The sequence below is a fragment of the Phodopus roborovskii genome, unplaced genomic scaffold (assembly GCF_943737965.1).
Source record: "Phodopus roborovskii unplaced genomic scaffold, PHOROB, whole genome shotgun sequence".
NCBI classification, from domain to species: domain Eukaryota; kingdom Metazoa; phylum Chordata; class Mammalia; order Rodentia; family Cricetidae; genus Phodopus; species Phodopus roborovskii.
The window spans coordinates 72,977,059-73,000,812 of NW_026126418.1; the positions used below are offsets into that span (position 1 = coordinate 72,977,059).

General features: G+C 44.2%; 1 protein-coding gene across 6 annotated transcripts in view; it reads left to right on the forward strand.

Moving 5' to 3' along the window:
- The window catches only part of Nup214 (nucleoporin 214), an 83,343-nt gene that overhangs the window by 38,134 nt on the left and 21,455 nt on the right, over positions 1 to 23,754 (forward strand). For all 6 annotated transcript variants that reach the window (XM_051185142.1, XM_051185144.1, XM_051185145.1 and 3 more), the window contains exons 22-29: positions 15 to 278; positions 587 to 748; positions 3,072 to 3,171; positions 11,597 to 11,672; positions 12,802 to 12,880; positions 15,679 to 15,769; positions 17,415 to 17,476; positions 20,045 to 21,817. In XM_051185142.1, coding sequence (XP_051041099.1) covers positions 15 to 278; positions 587 to 748; positions 3,072 to 3,171; positions 11,597 to 11,672; positions 12,802 to 12,880; positions 15,679 to 15,769; positions 17,415 to 17,476; positions 20,045 to 21,817 — 2,607 coding nt within the window. The remainder of the gene's footprint in view (positions 1 to 14; positions 279 to 586; positions 749 to 3,071; positions 3,172 to 11,596; positions 11,673 to 12,801; positions 12,881 to 15,678; positions 15,770 to 17,414; positions 17,477 to 20,044; positions 21,818 to 23,754) is intronic.

Here is a 23,754-nt window from a genome sequence, read left to right on the forward strand (position 1 = left end):
TGGGGCTTCTGTAGCCAGCCTGTCTCGGTCGGCCTTCCTGTCTCAGAGATACTATGAAGACTTAGATGAAGCCAGCTCCACATCCTCCATCTCTCAGACTCTGGAGGCAGAAGATGCACGGTCACCCTGCAAAGAGGAGGAAGCCGTGGTCCAGGTCCATCGGCATGCTCCTGTGGTTCGCACACCTTCTATCCAACCCAGTCTCCTGCCCCAGGCAATGCCTTTTGCTAAGCCTCACCTGATTCATAATTCTTCACCTGCTGTGATGAACTCTTCAGGTAAGTCAGCAACTAAAACTGACCATGGGCCACTGTGGCTGGTGAGCCACTGTGGCAGTCTTTCACTGTGCTGTCTCCATTGTGTGTTCACTGCCTTTGTGTCATGGTGACTTCTAGCAGAGACACAGTACTAAAACAGTTCCATTTTACAAGAAATCAAGCTCTGTACTGCTCTAAATGTTCTCTTGTAGTGCTTAGAATTTTTAATTTTAGCATTTTTCCCATAGCCTAATAGAATTTACCATTTTAACTTTTCTGTGTTCCCTTCACTGACCCCATTTTTCTGGTAAATTTTCTTTTCCCCTCAGTCTCTACATCAGCCAGCAAAGTTATTCCTCAGGGAGCCGACAGCACAATGCTGGCAACCAAAACAGTTAAGCATGGTGCCCCAGGTCCTTCCCACACCGTCGCAGCTCCCCAGGCAGCAGCTGCTGCAGCCCTGAGACGGCAGATGGCCAATCAGGCACCAGGTAAAGGCTGTAGCCCCATTCCTAGGAGAGTGACTATGATCTGTCCAGGTCAGAGGCGTGGGCTTTGGGGTGGAAGACATCTGTCTCTTTTGCTGCTTCTCAGAATAGAAGGCTAACTCTATGGCCTTCACCCCTGTGAGTAGATCTCCCAGGAGCCAGAGAGTAGGTCTCAAGTGTTTTGCTCTGAAGGGTAGGTATTAGATGTGACACGTTTAGTTTCTGGGAATTGAAGGGTTTTGATGCTGATAATTCCCACTTTTGATTGGTGATCTCTGCTTTGGTCCTAATTTGATCTTGGAAATTAGACCATCTAATATCATTACAACAATATTTTAAGGTTCCCAGCCACTGGGAGGGTGGCTGTAGTGTACCTACTTGTGTTCCAGTAGTGAGAGAGTCAGAAGAGAAAGTTACCCAAGCTGTACATACTAGAGCTCAGCCTTCACAGATGCACCGTTTTGTGCTGATGTTGTCACTGGTCTCTAGTTAAGACTTAATGACCGTCTAGGGCTTGGACTCAGGGCTGGTTATCAATACTTGTCAGCTTGGCAAGCCAGTGGTTCTCAGTCAGAGGCTGTTCCTCCTTCCACCTGGCCCAGACAATTGGCAGGAGTGCTGCCTGGGGAAGTTAAGGTAGAATCTTAAAACACAAAGACACCCCCCCCACACACACACACACACACACACTAAGGAAGGATTACCTGTTCCCAATGTGAAGTACCACAGTTGAAAACTGTTAGTGCCATATATTTTCACTTAAGTAGACTCAAAGAGACATGGTTGTTTCATATAGGGAAAAAAGAATTGTGAGCCAGACAGTGGCTCATACCTGTAATCCACACTCAGAGGCTTAAGTAGGCAGATTGTTCCAAGTTCACAGCCAATCTGGCCTATATGGTGAACTTGGGATCTGTGTGGCCTACAGAGTGAAACCCTGTCTCAAAACAAAATAAAGTGGGGGCTGGAGAGATGGCTCAATGGTTTAGGAGCACTGACTGCTCTTTCAGAGAAGCTGAGTTCAATTTCCAGCACCCACATGGCAGCTCACAACTGTCTGTATTTCCAAGATCTGACACCCTCACACAGAGATACACACAGGCAAAACACTAATGAATATAAAATAAAAATAAATTATTTCTTAAAAAGGCAAATAGCAATAAGTCATTTAAATATAACCTTAAGATACATACAATAAATAATAAAAAGTAAAGACAGGCTAACTCTTTAAGGTACATTTAAACTTTCAGAACACATAGTGCATATGTGCAGATGGGATCTGGCGTTACACTGATGAGGTTCCAAGTCCAGCAGATGATTTATGATGTTAAGATCTGTCAGGGTTTAGGATGGTGTGTTCAGCAGGAAATGCTCTGAGCTTCACTGTCTCTTAGAGCAAGCCTGTAAGATGGAGACATCTTCAATTGTTGAGGTGAATTGTGTACAGTGTAGGCAGCATTCCCCAGCTCTTCCCCAGGATGCCAGGTTTGCCCAGGAGACCAGAGAGCTTTGCTTAAGCCTTTCCAGTTGTTAATAACAGAATGTCATTAAGGGTTATAAAATATGGTGGAAAATTAAGACAAAAAAGTAAAAAGCTGGAGATGGTGGTGTATAACTTTAATCCCAGCACTTGGCAGGCAGAGGCAGGAAGATATGAGTTTGAGGTCAGCCTGGTCTACATAGGGAGTTCTAAGACAGCCAGGGCTACATAATGAGACCTTGTCTCAAATGAGGAAAAAAAAAAAAAGAGAGAGAGAGAAAAAAAAAAAACATAATAAAGCTGATGAGGTAAGAAATAAATAGGTCCATGTCAGATGTATGTACTTCAGGCCTCTTGGCCTCTTCTGGCGTTATTTTCCAAGCTCTGTTTTCCACTTTGCTCACTGTGTCATCTGTCTGTTTAAGCCCCGGTGACAATAAAGAAGCTGTACTTTAGGAAGCTTTTGTATTTGCACACTTACACAGAGCCTGTCACATCACAAGCCTGTGGGGAAAGACGGATAGATGAATGAATGGCAGCAGCCCTGAACTGAAGGCTGTTAATCCTCTGGATAGATGAGCCAACAATGTGGCAGGTACCTGGGTTCTGCTGCAGAAAGCTGGCCAGGGAATTGTTCCTCAGTACCAATGTGTTTTATTAGATGGCATCAAGTCCATTTAATACGAGTCAGCCAGGTGCTCTGTTGACTGCATTGCTGAGTATATTTCCGTTATATAAGGTTGCTGGCTGCTCAAGGTTATATCCTTGATAATTCATTTCTACAAAGATAGGCTTTTTAGTCCTTTTCAGGAATTAATGTGTTCTCTGTCTTCCTTGTTTACATAGCTGTGAGCACGCTAACTGAATCAACTTTGAAGAATGTTCCTCAAGTGGTGAACGTACAGGAACTGAAGAGTAACCCTGCCGCCCCTTCTCTGGCCATGGGGTACGTCACAGCTCTTTTGTATGTTCACCCCACCGTTTGCTGTGTGGAGGCACTTTGTCTTGAGGGAGCACTGTTGTCATGTCGGGTTTTTTTTTTTTTTTTTTTTTTTCTCCCTGTGAAGGAATGGGCAGCCACAACTAAGTTTTTTTGGAAGGTGGACGTTTCATCTTGCCAAGAATTGGCTGCAATTCACAGCCTGTAGTCTGTGAATACTTTGCTGGCTGCAAAGTTGCATGGGCACCCACTAAGCTATCAGTCAAGTGTGAAGTTTGATATATCTTCCCCCTTTTTTTTCTTAGTATTCCCAGGGTTCCGATATTGACATTTCAAGTCTAGTGACTACTGAGCAATGAGTTTGCCAGTGACTTTCTTCTCTCCCAGAATTTGCTTCCTTTTAATTTAACTTGTCTTCTTCAAGAAAGAACAGTATTTAAGAGCAAGCAGCTGCACTCGCAGAACTTCTGCTTTTCCTCCATGTTGTTTTAGACAAGATACTTGCCAGCGCTCACTTGACTTTGGTCTTCTCCAGGGCTCAAGGTGCTTGGGGCCAGCCAGCCCCATCCTCCATGTACGTGCGTGTGTTATGAATGCCACTTATGCCCTCCTCACTACACAATTTTGAAGCCACATTTCCTCTAGAGCAACTAGCTTCCCTTTGCTGTCTGGAAGTGTTGGGGGACATTCCTTTGGCTTGTATGGGGGATTGTCAAGGACCAGTGTCTTTAGGGGACCCAGTGTCTGGTGCCCATATATAGTCAGTGGCAAGGGGAGCAGCTATAGGCCCCTGTGTTTTATATTGCACTCCAGTTCTCTATTGCTACTGTGAGCAGACCTGCCTACCCAAGACTCCATTTTCATTTTGAGTGGCCTTGCCACACTGTCTGCTGGACGGACTTCAGTTGTTTACATGTTGGTCTATTTACCAACACTGCCTGCTACAAAAATGTATAATTAACTCAATGTCATACTAATAGCCAAAAAACCAAATTTGCCCTCTTTGCTGTCTTGGAATGACTAAAGGCTGGTATTTGTGTTTGCTGTGAATTCCCCAGAGAACTGAGCACCAGAGTTTGGGAACTACAGCAGATTACCATCACAGAGAAGGCAGAAAGCCACTGACAGGCAGAATGCTGTGTAAGACAAGGCATGCGGGCACAGTGTGACATTGACCACTCACCAAGGAAGAGAAGCACCTTTGCCCGTCTGTGTTCAGCTCACCTCCTCACATCTCATGCTCCCACTTTGACAGCAGGCCTTCTAGCTCTTCTCCAACAAAAATACCACAAGTGTTGGAGGAGGGTTTTAAAAATCTCTTCTTCATTTTCTCTCTCTCTCTGTGTGTGTGTGTGTGTGTGTGTGTGTGTGTGTGTGTTTGTGTGTGCGTGCGCATGCGCGCGCGCCTGTATGAGTTGATGTGCACTGTGTGCATGCAGGAGCCTATGGAGACCAGAGAGAGTGTCAGAGCCTCTTGAAACTTGGACTTACAGGTGTTTTTGGTGAGCCCCCCTGCATGGGTGCTGGCAACTGAACCCAGGTCCTCTGCTAAGCCATCAGAGTTGGACTCTGATACAGTTATTTAACTTGTGCATCCAGTGCCTAAACCATATTTTATTTTCATTTTAGCTTTAAATTTGTTTTCAGATATGTTTTGTTCATGTGCGCATATGTGCCAAAGGCACATGTGTGGAGATGAGAAGACAACTTGTGGGGAGTTGGTTCTCCTTCCACAGTGTGGAACATACAGAGTTACAGACATTGAGCACCTCTCACAACTATGTCCCCAGGAACTCGCTAGCCCTTTTAAATAGTCATTCCCATGGGGCATAGTGATTGTGAAATGACTGGTTTTGAGGGTCTTGCAAGCAGCCATCTCTGAAGTATATTAATGTTGCACTTAACTGCTCTTTGGGGATCTACCCCACTGTATTGTATAGTTGTGAGGCTGTTCTTTCTTTCCTTCCATATTTAGCTGGACAGCTCCATAGCTGTTCACACTCAGTAGTGCTTGGGTCACTTGCTTCTGCAGCTTCCTGCAGAGCATCAGTTGTGTGAGTGGTACTGCCCTGCCTGAGGTTAGGGACAGGAAGTAGTAAAGAAGATATTCATCTCTGCTGCCGTACAGAGATCTCAACAAGAAGACCACCAACCAACCAGTTGCATAGTTTCATTTCAGTGTCATGTGGGTGCAGAAGAGATTCCAGGTGCTAGAAAAACAGAATAAGGCACTCAGGCAGATCTGGGCTTGGGGAAGAGTTAAGAAGATACTTTAGCTGAATTTGGAAGAATGATCAGAAGGTGCTAGGTAGAGTAAACAGAGTAATGATGCAGTGTGCAGAAATCAAACCTAGGAAAGGGCAGAGCACATTTGGCATTGTCGAAAGGCCAGAATAGCTAGAATCCTAGTAGGAAGTGGAACGAAATGGGTACCAACAAGTGGTCGGATTTGGGGGCGGGGCAGGCAGGGTTTTTTGGTTTTTTTGGTTTTTTTTTTTTTTTTTTTTTTTTTCCTTTCCTAGACAGGGTTTCCTCTGTGCCACCCTGGCCTCCATCTACAGACTAAGCTGTTCTGGAACTCACAGAGGTCCTCCTGCCACTGCTTCCTGAGTGCTGGGATTAAAGGTATACACTTCTACCACCCAGCAAGTGGTAGGCTTTTGACTTATTTATTTGTTGTTATTATTAGCCAAAACACACCAGACACATACTTGTTTTAAATTCTTTCCACAAATTCTTTTTGTTGTTTGTTTTGTTTTTGAGGTCAGAAAAGACAAAACAAACCAAGACTTTGTGAGTTCCAGTCATGGGCATGTATTGTAGGAGTGTGTCTGGCATGTTCCTGTGGCACCTGGAGGTCTCTGGTAGCCGGAATAAAGGAAGGCAGAGAGGAAAAGGGGCCACTGGGAGATCAGCTCAAGGAGTTACACTGGTAGACAATATCTGGATTGCTATTTTTTAACATGCTTATAGTGGTATATTTGGAGGCCAGAGGGCAACTTCAGATGTCATTCTCAAGATGTCATCCACCTCCTTTGAGATGGGATACCTAATTACGGATCATAAATAAAATGGACATTTCTGTTTGTTCTGTAGCTCTTTAAGTCATTTTATTAGAAAAATTAGTTCTCATACATAAACAAATGGACTTGAGATTCACATACACTTACTTTGCTTTTAGCTTGATCTTCTACAAGTCTTCCCATCACTAATTTGGGCTGCTGTATAAGGAGACCCATCTTCCCTTGTCTGGGTGGTTTAAGAGTGTAATTCAGAAATGAACATCTTTCCTTTACTGGCAGTAGGGCTCACACCTTGTTTCAATACTGCCTCCTGTTTTGCCAGTTTGGAGTCAACTACCTCTCTCTATTACTCACCACTGAAGACAGATTTTGGTAGACTTCAGGAAAATGTTTTTATTTGAGGTTCCATATACTTCATATAGCTTGTAAAACATAATGACCTGAAAATCCTGCAGCAGCAATCAATGGTCAATACTACTACTACCCCTGCTCTGGACATGACTGTGTCCCATTGCCCAGCCCACCTCACTGCCACTCCATATCATCCACATCCAATCCTTTAAGGGTCTTAAGGGTTACTATATGTGTTTTAGAGCCTGCCTTGAGTTTACTCCTGTAAACGGTATGAGATGTGGCCCACTTCACTCTGTTTATTCCCAAAGCATTGGTTAGTCTTTGAATGTTTGATCAATTGCCCTTTAAGTATGTGATTCTAATTGGTTTGCTAACATTTTAGAAATTCCTCCATCTATCTAAATATTAATTGATAGCCTGTAGAGATAGTTCACATCCATGTTGGATGGCTCATAGCTACTCGTGATCTGACCATTTCTTCTGACTTCTTGAGGTACCTGCACAGATACATACATATAAATAAAAATAATCACCAGGCAGTGGTGGTGCATGCCTTTGATCCCAGCACTCAAGAGGCAGAGGCAGGCAGGATGGATCTCTGTGAGGTGGAGGCCAGCCTGGTCTACAGAATAAGTTTCAGGACAGCCATGACAGAAACCCTGTCTCAAAAAAACAAAAACAGCTATCTTCTAGAGTTATTTTGGGGTTTGTTTATTTGTTTTTGTTTTTTAAGCATATTAATATATAATTTCCTTTTTTTTTTTTTTTTAAATAATGTGTCAAGATAATCTCTTTCCTTGTCTACAGAGCAAGTTCCAGGACAGCCATGGCTACACAGAGAAACCCTATCTCAAAAAAAAAAAACAAAAAAAGAGAAAAGCTATCTTCTGGAGGGTTTTTTGTTTTGTTTTGTTTTTTTTTTTGTTTTGTTTTGTTTTTTAAAGAATATTAATCTACAATCTACAGTTTGCCTTTTTTTAATGTGTCAAAATAATCTCTTTCCCTCTCTTTCTCTCCCCCTCCCCCTCCCCTTCCCTCCCTCTCAAATCACTCTTAAGTCTCATAGCCCGGGCTGACCTTGAGCTCAGTATGTTGCTGAGAATAACCCTGAATTCCTGACACTACTGCTTCTACCTCCCAAGTGTTCTGCTCTGTCTTTCTTTGTTCACTGATAGCATAGCATGCTACTTTTAAATTCAAATTTTCTTTATTGATTAAAAAGTTCTTTAGCAGTTAGAAAAAGTCACTGTTTCAGCCACTGAGCAGAAAGTCCAATGCATGGAAGCAGCATATACTCACAAAGCTGTTTGGGTTTTATTTGGATGCTGTCAGGAAAAGAAGTCCTGCTTCTCCCAAGTTAATGGTTAAAGGTGTCATCATTTAAACCTGGATTCTAAACTACTCTGAAGGCATGCTTCTTAGCTAACATCTTGGGTGGTGTCGGCTTAGCTTGAACCTATGGTGCTGCCCCTGTGTGCACTGTGTGTAAGTTCCAGCTTACATTTCTTCTTTTGGTTTTCTGACTGATTTGTGGTTACTGGATTTGAGGCCTTAGTATATATTTCTTTTTCTAAATTCATGGCAAGGAGAGACTTGTTTGTGGCAGCTCCTATTAGCCTCTCACATGCTGTACTTGAGTATTTGTATAGTGTTTAGTCTTTTTGTTTGGCTCATTGATGATAACTCCATTAGGCTATAAAGTATATAGTCTACCTCAGCCCAGGGCTGTTTCTCCCTCCTGTGTGTTGTTACTATACATTTTATTTCTGCCTGTCTCACACCTTGTGGTGCATTGTTATAAACATCTAGCTGTCTTGTAAATGGATTTCTTATGTACTTTTTTTTTTGTGTTTTGAGGCTGTCTCACTGTGGCCCTAACTGGTCTTGAACTCAGAAATCTACTTTGCCTCTGTCTCAAGAGAAACTGCAAATCCATTGAGGAGACTTTTGGAAAGTGCTTTGTCTTCAGAAACATGAGGGTCAGCAGAGGGGACAATAGCTGATAAGTATTTAGCCATGGGCAGGGTTCAGGAATGTCTCGGTAGGTTTGGATTCTATGAAATCAGTGGTTCCCAACCTCCCTAATGCTGTGACCCTTTAATACAGTTCCTCATGTTGGGGTGACCCCCAATCATAAAATGATTTTCATTTCTACTTCATGACTGTAATTTTGCTACTGTTATGAATCATAATATAAATATTTTTTGACTGTCTTAGGTGAGTCCTGTGAAAGTGTCATTCAACCTGCAACACCATGACCCACAGGTTAAGGGCAGCTGTATTAAATAAAAGTAGCATTCACTTGGCATGGTGGTCCATACTTTAATCATCCCAGCCCTTGGGAGGCAGAGGTGGGCCAATCTCAGTTTAAGGACAGCCTGGTTTATAGAATGAGTTCTAGGTCAGAGAACCCCTGCCTCTTTAAAAAAAAAAAAAATACAAGAATACATAAAATAACATTTTCATTAATTTCTCTTTTTTTCCTCTGTGTTTATTGTTTCTTATTTTCTTGATAAACTCTCATCTTTACTTACTTGCCCCACTTTTGAAAAAAAAAAAAAAAACAAAAACAAAAAGAGAGGCTGGGGTTGGTGGCACATGCGTTTAATCCCAGCACTCGGGAGGCAGAGGCAGGTGGATCTCTGTGAATTTGAGGCCAGCCTGGTTTATAAGGTGAGTTCCAAAGCTATACAGAGAAACCCTGTTTTGGGGGGGGGGATTTACTTGCCCCACTTTTCAAAAATTTCATTATTCATTACATAACCCAGTAGATGTAGTTTGGTTCTGCCTCCTCATGTTTATTAAAAGATATGCTAATAATTAAAATTTTCTAAAAGAAGGCATGTGCCTCATGCTTTAGGCCATTTAAGCTGTTGAAACGGATGAAAGAATGAGTCATTTCTGACCCTTTTTCCAACAGTGTGCAGAATACTTCAAAACACTGGAGTGCTTCACAGCAGCTCTGGGTCTCATTGTGTCCTTTTTTGCTCTGGTCCTGTGATAGTTGCTTCCTCTTTTAGATCGTGTGTGTTTTCCAAGCATGTGTGTGTGTACATCATGTGTGTGACAGATGCCAATATAGACCAGAAGCTATTATATTCCCTGGAGTTAGTTACAGGTAATGGTGAACTGTTGTGTGTATACTGGGAATTGAACCTAGGTCCTCAACAAGTGCTCTCAGCCACTGAGCCGACCCCCAGCCCAGTTGTTTCTCTTGAGGACAGAGTGCACAAGTGACGTCAGATCTTGCTGGAAAGCAGAATAAAGTTACCCAAAATATGGCAATTCTGAACCTGGTTTTCCCATATATTCTCATGACCATTTCTAGCTGCTGTGCTCCTTCTTCTGGCACAGCTGTGTTTGTTTCTGAGCCTGTTCATTTGGGGGTGTGCTGTTCTTTGCTGTTGGCCCCTTTGAGTTGTGGTAGAGATTTCTTGGAGCTGGCTTATGGGTTGGTTTATTGGCTGCTTGTGCCAAACAGCATTTCTCTACAGAGGTGTCACATGGCTAGTCCTGTGCCTCCTGGTTTTGTGTTTGGGGATTTGGGATGCCCAGGAGACATGTAGTATGTCAATAGAACAAGTAAATAGAACAATAACTGAATGCAACTGAGCTGTTGGGATTTAATGTACCATCATGTTGTCATTAAATTTTAGGTATAAATATTTTCCTAGATGTAGATAAATTGCTGTTTTTAATCTTCATTTCTAGTTTTACATAAAAGAGGCTTATTTCCCTTGTGGGTCCCTGAGCTCAAACTGTATCTGTCAGCAAATTGACTGAATCCACCCTGGGTTCTCAGGTCCCAGCAGTCTGGCCAGCACATTCCTTCTCTCTGTTGGAAATGAGCAGAGCTGAGGGTAGGTGTGGTACCTAAGGACCTGTGTAGTGGAATGTCTCAGGGGCACTTTTGCAGCTTTTGTTCTGGCAGAATCATCATGGGGGTTTTGTTTCATTGAAAATGAGTATGTTTTTCTTTTCCAGTCTAATCAAGTCAGGGAAGGGTCTCTGTTATTCCCACAGAGGACCCTCACGGACTATAAGAACTAAGCTGTTTATTGATGTTTCTCAATGAGCTGTGAGCTTACCTTCCCTCTTTAAATTCTTTTCTTTTCTTTTTTTTCTTTTTTTTTTTTTTTTTTTTTTTTTTCCGAGACAGGGTTTCTCTGTGTCCTGGAATTCGCTCTGTAGACCAGGCTGGCCTTGAACTCAGAGAACCTTCTGCTTCTGCCTCCCAAGCATTGGGACTAAAGGCGTGCACCACCAACGCCTGGCATCAAATTAATTTTTGGTGGAAAGTGATTACTATTCCTCCCTCAAATCTGAAGTTCTGAAAAACAGATCCCATAACTACAAATGCTACTATCCATTTCAATAAAGTAGCTTTAGGCAGAGGACAAAAAAAATTGAATAGCTTTCCCTAACTGCTAAGGACTTGTGTCTGTGATTGTACTGATAGTTGGATTTCCTTCATATGCTATCACTAGCTAGGGAGTGAAGCAATGGTCCCCTGGGTACAGTGTTTAGGGTTGGGATTGGGTGTGCCTTCATAGAGTAGCCAACACAGGTGCAGGCTGGCCATAGAGCAGCAGAGCTGTGGAGCCCCCACAGCTGCCCTGCAAGCATCCAGTCTCAGAACACCTTTGTTGTATGTGCAGCTGATCATTTATGCCCCACAGATCCCACTGAACACCTTTTTTCAGTCTTAAAAAAGAATTGGAACTTCCTTACCTGGTCTGAAACTAGGGAGGCAGGAAGGAAGAATGCCAATTGTCCCAATAAGAATAGCATCTATTTGGAAATGATTACAAATTGTTTCATGGAATTGTAGAAAGGAAAAAGCTAACAAGGTCATTGTTTTGGATTTTATGTTTGAAAACCCAGATTTTATTTAATAACCAGTTCATCAACAAAATATCTAGTGCGTTTGCTTGGGGTCTCAGACATCTATGTTCTGCCCCAAAGTGTTTTCTATTGAACAGGGAGCCAGCTTGAGGACGAGCATGTTTGTCCTCCAGTCCTGTATCTGAGCAAATGCTTTGTGTGTTTTTCAGTTCTTCGGTGCCGCACTCAACAGCCAAAACACCAAATGCAGTGTTAGCCCCGGTGGCTGCCAACCAAGCTAAGCAGGTATCTTATTGATGTGTTCTTTAGCAGTTGTGCGTTCTGTCTCTTAAAACCGAAGGTCACTTTATGGCTTGACTTTATTTAAATGAATGTGATTCTTAAAAAGATTGTTACTTCTTTTCCATAATTGATGCCAGTCTTGCCATAGTTGACCACTGTCTTCACAAACCATTTACATGCTAATAGAATGCTTTTGAATGAGGTGTTCTAATTTGCAGGGATTTTTTTTTCCTGTTGTCGGTTTATTTGTTTGTTTATATAACATTATCTCAGTTCATGCAACTCAACGGTAGGCATTTAGATGTGCCCCTTTTGAGGCAGCTGAGGTCAGGTGAGTCATGTGGGCTCAACCAGTCAGTAACTGGTAGGAACAGCTGGGTCCCCAAGCTGACCAGTCTCTGCCCTTTACTTCTCCCACTGTACTGTCTAGAGTCAGTGTTGGGTATGGATTATCTGATTCTGCTTTTCAGAGTTTGCAAACAGTGCAAAAGAGAATAATAGAGAGCCTGGTTGTGTGTAGGGGGGAAGGCGGGAGGAGGTTAGTAGAAGGGAAACCAGACTGTCTCTGGAACATTCCCTGTAGTCTTAGTTTCTCTCAGCTCTGCCTTGGATGAGCTGCTTCAGGTTGCACTTGAAACCAGAGTTTGAGACTGTGCCTTCACAGCTGTCCAGTGTGAGCTCCCAACACCATCTTGTTCCTTTGTTCTTCATGGAGAGTGTATAGTTAACTCATACACCTTGGCAGGTGAGGACAGAGGTGCTGCAGATGGAAAGCCCAGGTGGTTTTTCTGCTCACTCTACGCTTACTAATTGCCGAGACTGCTTTCCTCATTTGCCCACTCATTCTTCTACTGAGTATTCAAGTGCCATTTATGTGCAAACACTGCTCGGCACTGAGATGTCATCTTTGAGCCACACACTTGTCTCCAGTATGATGGTATAGGTGATTGACTTAAAACGGTTATTATTTTTCCTTTCCTCCTCTTTTGGGTAATTAAGTTGAATTCCAGTATTTGTGCTTACTTAGTTTATGTTTTTGCATTTCCATTTTACATGGCATTTATTCCAAGATGGTTAACAGTTTAACATAAACTTTTACTTTTTTCTTTTTCCTTTTTTGTATTCTGTACAGGGGTCTCTGATAAATTCCTTCAAGCCATCAGGGCCCACACCTGCATCCTGTCAGTTGTCCTCTGGAGATAAAGCTGCAGGTGAGACTGCATGTTTGTTTTATGAGAATGAAGCTGAACGATGTTCCTGATAGTTCCTTGTGCAGATCACAGAGCCAGCATGCAGGAGGCAAGAAGAGATGCTGTATTTCAAAGGCCTTGGCTATGAGGGATTGTTAAGCTCTTTTAACAGTTTCTGAAATTTGGAGTTGAATTTGAAAGCCTTTACACTAAACACTTAGAAAACTTTTGATGTTCTTTTTCTAAAAGAAGCAATAGCATGATAATTGTTTAGAGAGAAGATTGTTAGACAGTTGATTGCTGTCCTCTCTTCTCAAAGGGAAAAGATTGGCATACTTCGTAATACCCTTACAGGTTATAAATTACTCTTTCGTTCCTTTCCATTCTCCCTCATTCCCCTCCTTTCCTTTCCCCTTTCCCTTGCCTTCTCCTCCCTCTTTTCACTTCTTTCTCACCCCCAGGGGATCTCGTGTAGCTCAGGCATGACACATCAAACTTAATATGTAGCCTAAGATGATGAGCTTGTGTCTGCCTCCCCAGTGCTGGCCTTCTGTGCCCGTGCCACTGTCCCTGGTTTTATACAGTGCAGAGCTTTCTGCGTGCTAGGAGAGCACTCTTCCAACGGAGCTACATTCCCAGCTCCTTTACAATGACTTGTAGCTCGAATTCTAATTGGTCTTAATAATAAAAACCCAGGAGTCAGAGGGGTAAATACTGAAAGTCGAGAGAAGCAGAACAGCCAGCTACTAGGTCTTACCTCTACTGAATCTTCATACCAATGGTGTCCCTATGCATCCTCAAACTGAATACTCTGAGCACCTGTCTCCTCCCAGCCATTTCACTCCTGTCTCCACCTCCCTAGGGCTGATATTAAAAGCATGTGAACCCACATGCTGGAATCAAAGGTGTGAGCACTGTTTCTCTTTTAAACTGTTTCAGTCTCCTGTAACCCAGGGTGGCCTTGAACTCACAGAGATCTATTTGCCTCTATCTCTCAAGTGCCGAAATTAAAGGCGAGCCACCACTGCCTGGCCTCTATGGCTAACAAGTGCCTGGCTCCATACTCTGATCTTCATGATCAACTTTCTCTGATCTCCTTCTGGTGAGCATCCACAGCTTCCATTTGAATAGCCTGTGCTGGCATCCTTCTACATATTGCCTCTACAGCCTAGCTTTTATTTTCATTCCCGTTCTCAAACAGGTTCTGTGAGAGACTGAACATCACACAGCCGCTGCCCACTTCTCATAATGGCCACTTTCTGTCATCCAGAGCCTTGATCTGAAACTCGGTGTCCCTCACACACATGAAAACTACTATTATATAGACCACAACAACTTAGTGGGTTAAGCAAAAGCTTGATTCATTTAGGATTAAAATAAGTTTGGCTCTTGCTAGTTAATATTTCTGAAAACGGTTCAGAAGAGCGTGTGTCTTAGTTGTCTAAAGGACATCCTTGCAGAGCCTTTTGTTCCATTTAAGGTTAAGACTCGGAGACCAACGGCCTCTGAATCGGAGTTGTCTGCAGCAGTGTGGTTCGCATCAATGCTCAACCACTCGCTGTCTGTTGCTGTCTTCCCTTGGGAGCTTATCTAGGCTTAGAGAAGAACTTTTCTCTTTTAGGCTGAAAACACTGCATGTCTTTGCAGAAACATTTTCTTGTTTACTTGAAATAGATTCCCTATAACTCACTATTAGCCCACTATACTTATAACTCAGGCTAGCCTTGTCCTTGAGCTTATAGCAATCTTCCTGCCTCAACTTCCCAAGTGCTAGGGTTGTAGGCATGAGCCACTATACCTAGCCCGCTCTTGCGCTCTCACTCTCTCTCTTACTCTCTCTCTCTCATTGGCTCTTCTTCTTTCCCCACCGTCTTCCTCTCCCTCCCTCCCTCCTTGTATGTATATTTCTGAAACCTGTAGAATAATTCCTCCTACTCATCAGTAATAGAAATACTTCCTTGATTTGCTGATCATAACATGGTCACATATCAACAAAAAGTCAGTGTCAAAATATAACAATAGAAAGTGGCAGCTGCCCTAGGGATCTTTTTCATAGGTACCCTTAAGAATTTTATGTGTACCTCTTGAGGTTACTACATTCTTTTTGTTTGTTAGTTTTTAGTATTGTTGCATTTATGTAGTAGAAGGGGGTGTGCATGCCATAGTGTTCATGTTAGTGTCAGAAGACTTGTAGAAGTCACTCTCATTCCTGCATGTGGGTTACAGGGACTGAGCTCAGTCTTCAGTATTGACAGCAAGGGCCTTTACCTGCTGGGCCATCTCACCAGCCCACTTTATTGTTTGAAACATGAACAGACATTGCCTGGGTGTGCTTCTGTAACTGTTTACCCACTCTCAAGCCCCATTACAGTGAACATCCTGTTCTGTTCCTGGCACATTCACCTTAGTCATTTTAATGGCCTTATCATCTTAGCAGCACTCTGCTGACAATCCAGATGCCTCTATGGACAGTTATGGACAAGGCGGCTCTGAGCATGTTTCTACAGCCCACATTGAATTTAGTATTGAGTCAAGCTTAACGTGGGCTGATGGCTACTTCCCTTAGTTTCAACACTTCTGTTTTCTAGAGTGATCATATATAGAGCAAGTGTCCCTTACCTCTATAGCTAGGAAAAAAGAAAACTGGTATTTGCTGAATTTTTAAAAAAAGAAAGAAAGAAAAGAAAAGAACCAAAGAGCAAAACTAAGAGACCTTAAGCACAAGGCAGGCTATAGCACACAGTCTGAGCTGTAGGGAATTACAGATCAGAACAGTACCTCTAACTGACTTTCGGTTGTTGTTATTTTGTCTGTTTCAGGTCCAGGGACAGCCAAGACAGAATCAACTGTGACCTCGACTCCATCTTCTGTGGGGCAGCTCAACAAACCTTTCTCATTTGCTCCATCAGGGTCAGTGGTGAACTTAGTGCTAAGTCACTATCAACCACCTGCACACAAACCCTGAGCTCTTATATCTGTGGCAGTGCATCTACAAACAGTGGCAGCAGTTCATGTTTTAATGTGGATCTGTTTTCCCTTTGCAGTTCAGGGTTATTATATTTGCTCTTTTTTAAACCTAAACCTCATTTTTTTTCTGGCAGAGAGTGTTCACTTCTGCAGGTCATCCAGTGTATCTGGTGTTTTTATTCTTACATTGTTTAGTAGTTAGTCAGCATGACTGTGGGACACTGTGCTGATCTGGATCTCTTAGCCATCCTGAAATTCTGATCTGTAAGTAGATGATAGGGAATGGGGGGATGCTCAACAGAGAGACTCATAGTTTAGGCTGGTCTCAAATTTGCTGTGTAGGCAAGGATAGCCATAAGCTCCTGAACCTCCTGCCTCCATCTCCCAAGCACTGGAATTGTAGGATAACCTGCTATGTTCAGCAAGGACATCTGTTTTCAAGAAACAGTGGCAGCCGTTAGGCTGACGAAATAATTCAATGAAGACTGTCTGTGTGTGTGTGCCATGGTATAAGCCAGGTAAGATGCTGAAGGTTTTCAGGACTGAGACTCTGACTTGTTGCCACTGAAAAGCTGTGTATTCATTTCTGTTGGTAACACCCCTGATACTTTCACTGTCTGCTTCTGTACCTGGGCTCCACTAACTTCACCCATTTCCCCTGAGTAATGTGCTCTCGAGCATCCTCCAGCGCAGAGGAAAGGGCACTGACATTCAATTGGGAGAAGTTGTGCTTGTTTTCCATTGTTGTAAATCATTACATCCATACCTCTCAGGGGTAATTGAAGAAGACTTTAAAGAGTAGTTCAAGGCCAAGGGTTACCATGTCCTTTACATGTCTCTGAAATGAAAATACTCTTCCAGTTTATAAAGAAAGCTGGAAAGATTTGGGTCAGTGAGCCACAGTGGCCTATCTATTTCATAAACTTTTCTTGCCAAGGTTGAGGCCAGATTTTTTTTTTTTTTTTTTTTTAAGGCTTTTGCTTTTTTAACATGATAAAAAAAAATGTAGCACATCGTTAGAAGGTGTTTGTCCATTTGAAGATGGCAACAATAGATGAGAAAATCTGAATCCTGGCCTGTTTATTATATTTAATGGGCTTGGTGCCCTGTGTATTCCATTGAAAATATGCCTTTGCTGTTGCCTTACACTGCGGCCACATTCCCTGCACAGCAGGTCTTCTGGGATGCTCTTGACTGGAGGTGAGCCCAGATACTCCCTGCTGTCCCCCTGCTACCTTGCCAGACTTCCCAGCCACTCTCTAGGCAGGCATCTGCTCCAGCGTCTTCCCGTGCTCATTCTTACTCTCTTTTCACTGCTGCAACTTAAATTTTCTTAAAATAAGTCTCTGCCCAGGCCTCCTGTGGAAAGCTCAACCAGAGCCTTCCTGCTGCTCCTCCCTCTCTGCTTGGATATGCTGGAGTGGCCTCCCTGCCTCTGGGATGTGGATTTTCACCCCGCTGTTGCTTATCACCAGTTGTCAATTCTCCAAGGGCAGATTATGTGAATGATTTATGAGGAGGAATATTGAAAGTGTGATGTTGTGTCTTAGGTTTGTCCCTTTTTAACTTCTCTTTTTCCACTCCTCAGGACTGCCTTTACTTTTGGGACAATCACATCAACACCACCTTCTAGTTTCACTGCCACACCAGGTACAGTCCCCATGTTGCATAGTGCTCTTTTGTGTTTCCTTAAGGAAAGGTCGTATGTGCACGTGTGTTGACACTGTGACTCTTTGTGGGTTTCCTGCACAGTTCTGCAGTCAGGTTGATAGTGATGACATTAGAGACGTGTTACAGGGCTGGGGGTGGCTCAGTCACAGAGCATCTTCTCGGCACACAGAAGGCCCTGGGTTTAATTTGGAGAACCAGAGCGAGAGCAGAATGCTTGATCTGGAACCTGATATGGGGCTGAGCACCTGCTGCCAGGCTGAGCACGTGGTAGAAGAAGAGAAGTGACTCCTGAAAGGTGTCCCCTGCCTGCCACATGCTCTGTCACACATGCACACACACAGTTTTTAGTGTAGGGGTTTTTTTGGGGGGGGTGTGGAGGGAGATGTTGTTGAGGGTTTTTTGTTGTTTTGGTTTGATTTGTTTGTTTTGCTTTTTTCTTTGTGTACCCCTAGCTGTCTTGGAACTCACACTGTAGACCAGGCTGGCCTAGAACTCAGAAATCCACCTGCTTCTGCCTCCTAAGTGCTGATAATACGATAGTTTAGAAAATAACCTGTTGTGAGGGAGATTGGCCTGTTCAGGGGAAGGAAGTCTTATTTGATGTTACATTCAAATGTGGACCCAGAATAAGGTAGACATGGTACTATGGAAGTAAAAGACCCAACCTGGTCCTTCTCGAACACTGGTCTGTGTGTGCTAGGAGTCTATAACCTCAAGTTGTAACTCTAGACCCACCCAAAAGAGAACATTTTTGTCAAGTTCCTCCAAACTCTGAATAGTTAAATATATTTTTATTTTATTTAAAAGGAAGCCTTTATCATGAAATGAAGTGTTTCTGTTAGGAAAATATAAAGGTTAGCTGCATGATGGGGTTCAGAGTCACGTATGAACATAGCAGCCACATAGTTCAGTTATATTTCCTTTGCAGAGTTTTGTCTTATTTTTATTTAGCCCAGTGTCTTCTGTCACCTTTTCAGTGTCTGGAAACACAGGGTTATAATCACAGCTTCTTGGGAGTCTGAGGTAGGAAGATCACAAATTTAAAACCTATCTAGGCTATAGAGTTAGTCAAGCCCAGCCTGGGCAACTTTGCACTAGCCTGTCTCTAAGTGAAAGAGGACTGGGGGATGGAGCACAGTGCTAGAGCTTCAGCCCTGGGCTATGTGTGTGATAAATAACACATCCATCAGTTTTAGTCTTTCACTCAACATCTCCCCCTCCTTTGTGTTGGGAATAGAACCTAATACTTTGGTGTCACTGTTGCTTAGTCTGGTCTCAAACTTTCTTATCTTAGCCTCCTTTCAGTACCTGGGAACACAGTCGTATGTCGCTGTGCCCAGCAACAGATTGCCTGGTGCTTCCTATGTGGCACTCAAATACTAGAGTTTCCTGGTCAGAGGGATCTCTCCTAATGTCCAGATGGGGCTGGGGCATTGAAAACTAGCAGACACTCTAATTCTGGTCTGGGTGTGGCTCTAACATTTTCAACCTTTGCTTGCTTCCGTGTAGCTTACCTCCCAACTTTGTCTCTGTGTGTGTGTATATGTGCACACGTGTGCGTGCACGCGAGTACTCGTGTTGTTCATCTGTGTAAATGCAAGCATGCTTGTGCCATGGTGCGTGTGTAGAGGTCAGATGATGACCTGGGGTCTCAGTCCTGCCTCCCACCTTGGTTGAGGTGAGGTTTTTTGTTTGCTGTTACATACAACATGCTGGTTGACCTATGTTCCAAGAATTATTCTCTCTTCAGTTTCTCTTATTTTAAGAACCCTGAGTGCATACTACTGTTTCTGGTTTTATGAGAGTATTGGGAGTTCTGACTTGGGTCCTCACATTGAGACTCAAGCTTTGCCCACCCAGCCTTCTCTCCTGTCCCGCCCACTCTCACTTGCTAGAGTAAAAATCAACTCACAAGGGTGTAAGCTTGGAGAGCAAAGCCATTGTCCAATTCATAGGAAATAAAAGTAGGGATAAGATGTCATAATAATCCTGTATCAACTCTGAATCAGTACAATGGTAGATAATGCAAAAGCCATGAACAACATCTCCAGTAGTAAAGTGCCATACTCAGAACCCCAGGAAATAATTAACTGTAATAAAAATTATCATCTGTGGATTGACATTCTGTGTCCTTAAACAATGAAAAACTTCCAGCCTGGGTCCAATTAGCCTATCAGGATTATCCATCAATTAGCTGATACTCAGGGCGGGAAGGAATCCATTACCCAATGCACTGTTGATAGCAGTTGAGAAAGTATAGATAGGTGCTTTTCTACTTCTCTGGGGATAACTTGTTCATTTTGTGTATCCTGGATGCCATATGTTCACTGTGATGTAATGGTCAGAAAAGACTCTTCATTCCTTCCTACCTGAGAGCTGACTCCGGCAGAACTAATGTTCCTATGGAGAGTAGTCATTGCGTTTTTTTCTCTGCCCTAGAACCAGCTAGCCTGACTGAAGAGAGGAGAGGGAGTGCCTTAGAATGGCACCAGTGTGATGCATGTTTTGCTAAATCCAACTCTTTTCCTGGTTTCTTTTTCTTGCTAGGGTCAGTACCCCCCACTAAAGAGTCAAACCAGCTCGAGGCATTCTCATTTGGCGGGGGAGGCAAACCTTTCTGTGAGACCATTCCTGGAAGCTCCCCTCCCACAGGAGTCATATCGGCACCCAGCACTTCTGTAACGACTGCCCCTCCGGGAGACTCTGTCCCGCCCAGCAGCAGACCTGCAGCTTCTTCTGGAATCAATGTGTCCACTGCCTCCAGCAAATTGGAAACTCCAACGACCAAGCTGGGAGAGTTCCTGTTCCCGGGCTCCCTAACTGGAGAAACACTAGGGAGTTTTTCAGGACTTCGTGTTGGCCAAGCTGAGGACTCTGCAAAGCCAGTCAGTAAGGCCTCATCCACGAGCCTAGCCGGAGCCCAGCCAGCCAAGCCCTCGGGATTTAGCTTCCCTAGCACTTCAGTGTTAGGGAAGCCTGTGGAGCCCACTGTGACATCCTCTGTGGCCTCTGCCCCAGCGGCACCAGTCTCATCTCTGAGTGTGAGCACTAGCATTTCCTCTGCAGCAGTCTTTGGCAGTCTGCCCCTTACCAGTGCCGGACCCTCCGGGCTCATCAGTTTTGGTGGGGCATCTCTGGCTGGTGGCAAAGCTAGTTTCTCATTTGGAAGCCAACAGACTAGTAGTACAGTGTCATCAGTTGCCCCAACATCAACCTCAGTTGCCCCTTCCCTTCCGGCATCTTTCCCCACCTTATCATTTGGTGGCCTCCTGAGTTCAACATCCACTTCTTCCCTGCCTGTGTCCTCTGCTAAGAGCACAGAGGAGGCCACACCAGCTGCTGTGCCTGAGAAGTCAGGCCACAGTGAAGTCTCAGCATCAGCACCCTCCCTTCCTGTACAGCCACAGTCAACCCAGCCGCCTCCCCAGGCTTCTCTACAAACTGCTGACCCTGTCAAAACAGAACCCGTTCTTGTGCAGGCCACAGACAGTAGCCCCAGCCCGCCAGCATCTGCAGCCAGTCTTGTGGCATCTACAGAGGCCACTCCAGTAGCCCCAGGGGGCCCTGACAGCAAGACAGAGGCTGCAGCTCCTGCTTCCACCTTTGTGGGGCCTCGGCAGGCTGCTGTTGCAGCAGCTGTTCTCCCAGGGGCAGGCTCAGCAGCCATTGAAGCATCAGGGACCCCTAGCACCTCCAGCACAGTCTCCAGCAGTGCCCCAGCTTCTGCCCCAGAGACAGCCGTGTTTGGGACTGCTACTTCTGGCTCCTCAGTCTTCACACAGCCACCTGCTGCCAGTTCTAGCTCAGCGTTCAGCCAACTCTCCAGTAACACGGCCACTACATCCTCTGCCACCCCCATGTTTGGGCAGGTGGCAGCCAGCAGCACAGCCGCTGCCACACCACAGGCCAGCAGCTCAGGATTTGGCAGCCCTGCGTTTGGTGCTTCAGCTCCAGCAGTCTTTGGACAGAGCGCGTTTGGGCAGGCCCCAGCCTTTGGGCAAGCACCAAGCAGCCCTGCAAGTGGCTTCTCTTTCAGCCAGCCCGGGTTCAGCTCCGGGCCTGTTTTTGGCCAGTCTGTTTCCTCTACCCCAACATCCACAAGTGCCAATGTCTTTGGAGCCGCCTCGAGTGCCAGCAGCCCTGGCTCCTTCTCCTTTGGACAGGCCTCCACCAACACAGGAGGGACACTGTTTGGCCAAAACAACCCTCCTGCTTTTGGTCAAAGCCCTGGCTTTGGGCAGGGAGGCTCTGTGTTTGGTGGCACCTCGGCCACTACCTCTACAGCAGCACCTTCAGGGTTTAGCTTTTCTCAAGCCTCCGGTAAGAATTTGCAGAAAATTTTGACTTTTTTCTCTTCTGCGCTATTTAAAACATTCATAACAAGCCTCTACTACTTTTGTAATTAAATTGAGAGGAGCTAAGTGTTGTGGTGCAGGCCTGTAATCCCAACTCTTAGAGGGCAAAAGCAGGAGGGTCAGGAGTTCAAGGTCAGCCTTGGCTACATAGTAAATTCAGAACCATCTCAGTCTGCATGAACTCCTGTCTCAGAAATACAAAAGCAAGTAGAAAATGTAAAAGAAAGAAAGAAAGAGCAAAGAAACAAAAACTAATATCCAATATAAAGGAGGGCACTTAGTGCCGGCAGGGTAGGAACTTGTTTTGTCCTGATTGGCTGCCCCCCTGTGGCTCAGTGCCACTCTGCTCCTTTCCTCAGCAAGCTCTCTACTTTGCTGGCCACAAGACTGCCAAGTGCACAGGTTAAAAAGTACACCTCTTTGTATAAGGCCACAGCAAGTAATTTAAATGTGGAAGGCGCCTTAGAAGCCTAAAACTGGCAGCCTGACCTCACAGGTGATGGTGCTGGAGAGGAGGGAGGGCCTGGGCCTCCTGGTGTAGTCCTTGCTCTGGGAGAATTGTCTCTTCTGATGCAGTCTTCTTGTGGGAATTGGGCATACTGCCACTTGAGTAGCAATTAAACACACAGACACACATTTCGCTATTTTTGAAGAGAAAACTGAATGCTTCACGCTGCTGTTGCCAGTAGACATTGAAATGTGGAGATCTGTTCCAAGTTTGGCTTTGTGGTGGTTCTCTTATGAAAGCTAATTCTTGATGGGCAGTAGTGGCACATGCCTTTCGTGGCAGAGGAAGAGGCAGAGGCAGGAGGATCTCTGTGAGTTTGAGGGGGGAAAAGGTAATTCTTTAGCAATCACTCTGGGGAGGGAGGGGACACAAAAGATCAATGATTTCTTGGTAGGCAAGATTGCAAATCATTTCTGATTTATTTCTTCTGCAATAGTTTATTTGAAATGGCTTGTAATTTGTTAAAAGGAATTTTTTTTCTTTCAATGAATGTTAAAATGTTTACAAAAAAACAACTATAAAGTCGTCAGTGGAAAGAAAATCACAGCTCTGAGCCCCAAGTACCTTGAGGCTATGCAAAACAAGTAACCTATGGATGATGGACTCGTGATGGCTTAGTCCCAAGAATGTGCAGGTAGAAGGCCTGTGACTTAAAGGAGAACACAATCTTTACACTGCCCGTCCTGAGCATGAGGACAGGACTTTAAGTCTGTTCAAGTTCCAGCAAGTCAGCTCACCAGATTGAAGCCTCCAGAGGGGTCTTGTTTAAACATAGAGGGTTTACATGGGAAGCTCCTGGGGCTGTCACCTCCAGGCCTAATGGAGAAATTGACATGTGTCTGCATTTCGCCATCTAATCAGCTCCTGAATGAGTGTGAGACCCAACCCCACACTCTTCTCCCCTCCCCTTCTCCTTAGTTGTAGGCCCGGTTCACTTGCCTCATTTGTGGTTATACCTGGCAGGAAGACTATCCATCCTGATGGGATCCAGTACTTGAGTGTAGGCGATCAGGGAGAAAGATTCCTAGTGTTAGGTTAGCCACACCATGTGGTGAAAGAGACTGGTGCAGCTCAGGTTTTTGTATGAGGGTAGACTCAAGAGTCTAGAACTGATTCCATACGAATACCAATTAACAACTGTGTTTACATAGAATTTTCTCCATTTCCTCACTGGGGAAACAACTTTTAAAATAGTTGTTATATACTCATTGACATTTTCATGAGTGTGTGTAATGCATTTTGATCAGGATCGCACACGCACCCGCCCCCTATTCTGTCTGCTTCTGTTCCCTCTGGACCACTTCTCAATACACCCTCTCCTGCTTCCTTTCCCTTCCTTTCCTTTCCTTTTTTTTTTTTTTTTAATGACTGACTTGAGTTTGACAGTTTGACTA